This window comes from Trichosurus vulpecula, chromosome 5, assembly GCF_011100635.1.
Source record: "Trichosurus vulpecula isolate mTriVul1 chromosome 5, mTriVul1.pri, whole genome shotgun sequence".
NCBI lineage: Eukaryota > Metazoa > Chordata > Mammalia > Diprotodontia > Phalangeridae > Trichosurus > Trichosurus vulpecula.
In genome coordinates this window covers 61,894,995-61,902,967 of record NC_050577.1, presented here as the reverse complement: position 1 = coordinate 61,902,967, position 7,973 = coordinate 61,894,995, and the positions used below count along the sequence as shown (strand labels likewise).

Below are 7,973 nucleotides of genomic sequence, written 5' to 3'. Positions count from 1 at the left end.
GTAGAACTCAATGAAAACACATTGTTGTATCAACATGAATAGATTGATAGCTATCTTCATTGGAGATAATTCATCATAAGTGAATATGGCTGACTTTGCCAAAGACTGATCAATTCAATTTCGAAGGCACCTATCAAGCATCGATACATTCCACATTCCCCTAGAAATAAAAGTCTGGAAGTAGTTTTATTGAACCAGAAACCTTGAAAGATTCTCTTCCTGCCCCCAAAAGAAACCAGAGAACTCATTTTCCTGCTGTTTGATAGGCCAGCTCACTGTACAATGGCAAGGCCAACCATTTGCTACCTGCAAGGCCTCAGAAACATCAAGTATAACCATTTTCACAGAGGTCTGTTCAAACTAGTGGGGAAGCACAGCAGTCAGGCTCTTTAGCTCCAATTTCCCCAGCTGGATGGCCTTCAGGGCTACAAGCAGCTCCAGTATTATTTGTTCTGAGCATGAAGGCCTGCATTAGACAAGATTTTCTAGTCCTCATTTGCATCTCCTATAGCAAGGGTTCTAACCTGATGTCCACATACTTTCCCTGCCCCAAGAGAGCTATGCATGGATTTCAGGAAGTTCATGAACTTGTATGGGGAAAAAAATACAGCTTTACTTTCACTAATCTCTAACTGAAATTTATAATTTTCATTTGATTGTGAACATATACAACTAACAGTATTCTGAGAAGGGACTCATATGTTTCAATAGACTGCCTAAAGGGCCCATGATACCCCAAAGGTTAAGTACCCCTGTCCTACAAATAGCATTGATTAGTGGAGATTAACGGGACTAGAAGAATATTTGTTGGAAGGGAGAGGCAGTAGTCTAAGTCAGAATTCACTGAGCTCAATGTAGCATCCAGGAGCCCCAGAAAAATGCCCTAGGTCTTTTATATTTTGTGGGTTAGAGTCCTCTCCAAATCACAATGCATAGGCTCCCATTCAGAAGTTTACTTTCACTAGTTAGCCAAAGGATACAATTAGTTCAAAGCAAAGGCTTTCCACAAAACAGTAATAAAAGGAACAGCAGAATGGTCTCTCTATCCCTTCTGTTAACCTTAAAAATACACATCTTCAATGCCTAGGGCAACCATGTGGAAGAGTATGCACAGGGGTATCCATGTAGAAGGGTAATTCACACCTCCAATCCTGTAGATCTATAGATGTTTTCTTGTGATATCATCAGGTTGTTCTCTTCTGGGCCTGCTTCCCACTGGTGAATGTTTCTCATACCCTTTCCCACTTTGTATCATTTCTGTGCTCCAACTAGTTCTCAGCCATTTAGAGATTTTTAGTTCATCTATCCAGTATCTGCCAAGAGTGTTCACCTTAGTAAGCCAGCCCCGTCTTTCAGGGGAAGGCTATAGCCAGCTCTTTTAACCACTTCTTCTGTACACTTTGGGATATTGCCTTTCCTTTGTAGCAGAGAGTTATTCTTCTTTTTAGTAAACCTTTTCAGCCTCCTATTGGGCCTTAGCTATAGTTTTAAGCTGAGGCATTATATTCAAGGTCACCTATTACTCGGGTTTCCACACATGGGATCTTATGATCTCCTCTGAATCCCTCAGTTCAACATTTCTACAATTCTGGTTTATGGTCAGAAACACATTTTAGGTCTTAGGACTTTATTATTCCTCCCTAACTAATGTAAATATCTCAGAGCTCTACTTCCTCAAACAGGAAAGGAGGTAACTGAATATATAATGAGATAATTGTGCTTTTTTTTTTTTTAAAAAAGTGCCTATCATACTTTTATTTAAAAGGAAAGGGCCTGGTATGTTGGAGAAGCCTGACAAGGCTAATGACCTTTGTCTCTCTTCCCCCCAGTAACATATCACAGTCTAACATTGAGATAAACGAATCTAAAGGATTGCTTTGAGTCAGGAAACAGAGGGAGAAGAATTAAAGAATGTCAAATTTAGCAGAGCATAGAAAGATGTTAGGATGGAATTGGTCGGTTAACAATACAAAATATTATGAAGTATTTATTCAGTGATTCCACCAAAGACTATGTAAAGGGGTACCAAATATACTCCTTCCTGTGCCAACACTGTTGTTGGCTTTGGGCCATTCCTTCTGATAGTATCATTTGTCTCCACATAAATGAATAGTAGTTATCATTCTCAAGAGGATCTCCATCATATTCCAGATACACATAGACATTTCTATAACTGTTAGAGGGAAGCTACAACTACCACAATAGGACTCTTTTCCTGGTGGCCAGTAACAGATGTACTTGCCTGTGCTGTAATCTGGGTGGTTTTCATCAATGTGTGGATCACAGGAAGCTGCTTCCACATCAAAGATTCCAGATCCATTTTCTTGGAAGCAATTATGAAACTTCAACAATTCACCCATCTTTTATTCATCATCTGTGTCCCATTTCCCCCATTCTTCAACTTCATGGTCTGATTTGAATTCTCTATCCCTTCAGAGTCTCTTTTCTCTAATATTTCTTCCATCCTATCAAGGCACACTTTTGAATTGTCAGATGTAGAATTGAAAGAGATCTCATATTTCCTGGTGTGAGAAAGTAGAAAAGCATTCTTCTCATCATTTAACCTTCTCTTCAATAGGAAACTAACATCAGATTCAGTGCTAGGCAGTCACAGTTCCTTCCAAGGCTTTCATTTTGGGGACAGGCTCCAATGGGGGATACTTTGTTTCTTTCCCAGCTGTGCCTCTTACACTCAGGACTTTGCCACCAGAACCTCCACAGTGTTACTTTCTCCCTTTCTCTTTTCAGATCCCCCTTATGTATTGCCTTCCTCCACCAGAATGTACACTCCTTGAGGGCAGGGACTATCTTCTTTCTTGCTTGTATTCATATCCCCAGCATTTAGCACAGTGCCTGACAGAGTAAGTGCTTCTGTATCAGTTTCCCCTGCAGTCTATGCACGCTGAAACCAAATCCTCAGTTCTTTCTCATTACCCTTGGCTACTACCACTACCTGTTTGCTTGGTGTCTTTTTTCTAGGGAGAGACTTCAGACCTTTAAATTTATCTTAGTTCAAAGGGTCCACCAGTATCAACAAATCTAGAGGGAATCAGGAAAATGAGATATGAATGTCAAAGTCATGGTCAAGATGCAGGGGCAGACATCTTATGTTTTTTTAATGGGCATTAGAGAATCTAAGGGGAAGAGGTGAGGATGTACATTTTATGTCACAGAATAGCGTGAAGAATTCATTTTTATTGTTCTAAAGCCATAGTATCAAATTCATAGAACACTGTTGAATATTTTCCATAAAGTAAAATTCAGGAAAAAATATGATTGGGGTAAACTGCTATAGTAAAATATCTAGGCCCCCTTTCAGTTAACTAAAATAAATCATTCTAAAATCCAGGTCTCAGAATGGAAATGAAGGCTTCCTTGTGAAACTAAATCCTAAAACCAAGAAACAAAATGATAGCTATTTTAGAGATACTGTTGCTATGTTGACAAAGTAAATGAAAATTCTTTTAAGAATGATTTAAAATACCTAATCAAAATGAAGTGAAAGGTTATATATAAAGTCATTATGAGATTTACAAATTTGTATCATGGCCCTCAAAAACCTATGCCAATGTCACATAAGTTGTATATATATATTTTTGCTCTGTAGTTGAAATATCAGCTTTATTTTCATTTTTAAGAAAATAAAAAATGCATTATTTTTAGCAACAAACCCTAAAAAGATTAGAGTATTGGGGCTGAATATATTGAGTTTTAAAACTGTACATTTAAAGAATTTCTCATGGATATTTGACTTATATTTTATATTTTCTCCAGTAATCAATCCCCTCACATTTTTATAGCAAGTATTGCTGGAGAATACAAAAATGGTCAGTCTAAGGTATTTCTTAGCTAATTAAACTAAACACCTTCCTTTGCTACTGGTATAAGTTTATTAGAAAAGTTGCAAAAGTGCTGTTATGCCCTGCAGGACCCTACACCCTTTTCAGCAGGAAGGCGGGGTTGGGGTGGGCATTGTTGATGGCAATACTGTAAATACCAATTTTAGCCTAATTCTTAATTATGCAAACAGGTAAGATTATTAATGGTCCCCACACGCATTTCAAAATATCTACTTTATTAACACAGAATAACTTTTCACAATTAAGAATACTAAAGATATTGTGACTATAACTAGTAATTTAGAGTCGGGTCATGATTAACTAAATTTTTAGAACTTCCTGGAGTTAGGAAGATTCACCTTCCTGGGCTCAAAGCTAGCCTCAGACACTTCCTAGCTATGTGACCCTGAGCAAGTCACTTAACCCTAGTTGCCTCAGTTTCCTCATCTATAAAAAATAACCTGGAGCAGGAAATGGCAAACCTGTCCAGTACCTTTCCCAAGAAAATCCCAAATGGGGTCATGAAGAGTCATACAGGACAACAGCCACAAAAAGGTTGCAAGCCTGGGAGACTAGAAGGATGGTGGTACCCTCAGCAGAAAATAGGGATGAATAAAGAACTAATACTTGTTTACTGTAACACTATTAAATGTCATTCCTTGACACATCTAATGTGTTTCTCATAATCATGGAATCATAGAAAGGGAAGGTATATTTGAGGCAGTCTAGTCCAAACGGCCTACATTTTACATGTGAAGAAAATTAGATCCAGAGAGGATGCCACGTTTCCATTTTATTCTTTTCTGCAGCTGAAAATTTAAGAACTATAATAAAAATTCCAAAGGTATATGAATTCCGTATTTATTAGCTGAGCAATACTTTGAAATTAGTTATATCCTTTGCAGGAAGGGCTTGAGAACTACATATTCTTTGTTGTTGTTCAGTCATTTCAGTCATGATCGACTTTTCATGATCCTATTTGGGGTTTTCTTGGCAGAGATACTAGAGTGGCTTGCCATTTCCTTCTCCAGCTCATTTGATAGATGAAGAAACTGAGACAAACAGGGTTAAGTGACTAGTCTAGGCTCACACAGCGAGTAAGTTTCTGGATTTGAACTCAGATCTTCCTAACTCCAAGGTCAGTGCTCTATTCACTGCACTGCCCTTTTCATATGGATTCAGCACATACAACGTTTGTGTTAGATGCCATTTTAAATATTTGGGCAACTGACAAGACCAAACCTTCAAAATATGCTTCTCAAGATAGAAATCATTCTAAACATAAGGCAATTTAAAAATGATTTATCAGCAAAAATAGTAAAAGTTGAAAGTTTGCTGTGAATCTAGTCCAAAAACATTAATTATAGAGAGGAAAATAATATCAAGATGCTTTTGTCTCCGGTCCTTGTTAGTGGCGCCATGGGTCACCAGCAGCTCTACTGGAGTCACCCTCGCAAATTCGGCCAGGGGTCTCGGTCGTGCCGCGTCTGTTCGAACCGGCATGGCCTGATCCGCAAGTATGGCCTGAACATGTGCCGCCAGTGCTTCCGGCAGTACGCAAAAGACATCGGCTTCATCAAGTTGGACTAAGTTATATTAACGGATCTTGCTTACACTGACCATCAGTGACTATATACCATTTTACTGGATTCTGGACGACTATTTGATCTACCCTCCTAAAGATCTGATTCTATTGTACATTCTATGCTACCATTTGCATATATGATTAAAAAGGTCATCCTCAGTTATTAAAAAAATAATATCAAGATTTTCACCTTTTAATGTAGAATAAAGTAATTTAACATGGGATCGAAAAAGAGAAAATTGCTGTGAATTATACTAAGGTTTAGATAGCTGTCTGGCATTACAGTGGGTGGTTGGTAATCACTGATAAGTGAAAGTTTATTATGATACGGAAAAAGACAAAAGACAGGACAGATGGGAAAGAGTACGTTCTCCAATGAGAAAGCTAAGAGCAATTGAGAATAATTCCCAAGTGTTGAAAAAAATCAATGATCATGTATAGTAGAAAGACTTGCCAAATTTTTCTGAATTACGCTCATTTTTTCCTCTTTGTGCTGAAGTTAGAAATTTAGTATTATACACTGGGAGGAAAGAAGTGTATTCTTTGGTTGCCATAGAATGATCTGTAGGCCATAAATCTTTCTGGTAATGGAATTATAGCTGTTAGTTATCTTTCCAACTAATCAGTGTTGGCTTGCAATTGAAGATTTAAAATAGACTAAACTCTGACAAGACCACAACATAATTGCTTCCTGATACAAATGGAATGGTGGGAATAGGGAAATGAGCTTCACTGAATAACATTAAGCCAGGAGAAGCATCTCGTTGTTTGATTTTGTTTTTCACACATAGCTTATTAAAAACAAGGAAGATATGAGCTTTTAGAAAATTAAGAATTTCAGATTTATCAGATTATTTCAGCACTGACTTGATGACAAGGAGGCTGTTGACCAGGACAAAATTGTTCATACTTTACAAATGCCTATTTGCACCATAACAACATAATAATGCTACAACTGAGAAAGTTCAACTATTGTTCACGGTTATTTTACAAATACAAAACTGAGTCTCAGATAGAAGTGACTTCTCCCCAATCACATAGCTAGTAATTATTAGAACCTAAACTTGAATTCAACTCTTAACACTCCAAGTTTATTACTTTTTAGATTATAACAAGCATTTATACCCAGAAGCTATATTCAGAAGCAGCAAGCTTTTAAGGGAGAAATCATTAGACTGTTAGGTTTACACAAATAATTTTCAAAAGATGGAAAAAGTTGTGATCGGATTTGTGGCTATTTGTCACAATAGTCTCAAATTTAGAGTTCTTTAGGGTCCTTAGACTTCACAAAGTCTTACTCCCTCATGGCAAAGAGATGCCTCTGGGTTCTCAATGCTGTGTAAAAGAAGCCCAAACTTTGGGAGGTTTGGGAAATCTGTAAAAGCTTAGATTACAGTCCTAATGTCAGACCAGATGATTGAAATGGAATGTTCAATCTGACTAAATCCAGAAAGGATTCAGAACAAGGTTAGGCACCAGGTGATTAATTTGGTTTTGGCCACAAGAGCTCCTAAATGGTCTAGTAGGCCATGGAAGGGTTTCAATCTACATCAAAGGTGATAATACTACATTGATAAGATCACAGATCATTTACTGTAGAAGACAAATACATCACACACACTAAAGGCTCATCACATCTGGAAATCTTAAATCACCAGATGTGTTGGAATAGGAGGGTGGACTGAGATTAAATAATGCCTTCTGTTTGTGTAGTATATAAAACTTAAAAATTTTTTCCCAACAATTATCTCATCTGACTCTCATAATACTCTTGGGGCAGTCAGAGTTTGATATTATTTTCCCCACTTTATAAATGAGAAAATTGAGATAGAAAGATATGATGTAGTTTGTCCAAATTCATACACAATTATTAATAGAACTGTGATTGTCACTAAGGTCTCCTAATTCCTCCATAAACCCTTTTTACTACCCACACCATATGAATTCTCCAAAGTAAGGTTCCCGTCAAGCACTGATGTTGAACTCACAAATTATAAAGATATTAGATCTATGGAATTAGGAATGGAGGGACTTGCAAATTGTAGGCAACGAGTGAGTTTACAAAGCCATGAATGATGGAAGAATGAAGAACATGCTATGTCCTCTTCACATTGGCTATAATCAAGATCATAGTCAGAACCTTGCACAGAAGTATTGATAAGTTTGACATTTGTACTTGACTAGGGCTAACTTGGATCTAACAGGTATGCCATACTATCAGCCCCATAGAGTTCATTCCTGTGATTTCCCAGCGGGTCTTCAATGAATACCTATTAAATGATTACTACACATAGTCATTGGTTGGAATCAATAGACCTGCATTCAAATTCTATTTTCTTCCTTTGTGAGTCAACACCTCTGTTTCCTTATCCCTAAAAGGGAATTAGATTGGAAAATTTCTAGGATCCTTCTAGCTCTTGGTCTATGATGCTACATTCCCTGCCCTGAAAGAATTTGCCATCTTTCTGGGGAGATAAGGCATATACAAGAAACAGTATAATTCCACCTGGAAGTTGCATGAGATTAAGTGTTTCAGTACCAAAATAGAG

General features: G+C 37.4%; 1 protein-coding gene across 1 annotated transcript; it reads left to right on the top strand.

The window, feature by feature from the left end:
- Positions 1-5,230: 5,230 nt before the first annotated feature.
- LOC118851820 (40S ribosomal protein S29) lies at positions 5,231-5,596 on the top strand. The gene has a single exon (XM_036761373.1). It carries the CDS (start codon positions 5,259-5,261, stop codon positions 5,427-5,429), a length of 171 nt encoding a protein of 56 aa, XP_036617268.1. The 5' UTR covers positions 5,231-5,258; the 3' UTR covers positions 5,430-5,596.
- Positions 5,597-7,973: the final 2,377 nt, after the last annotated feature.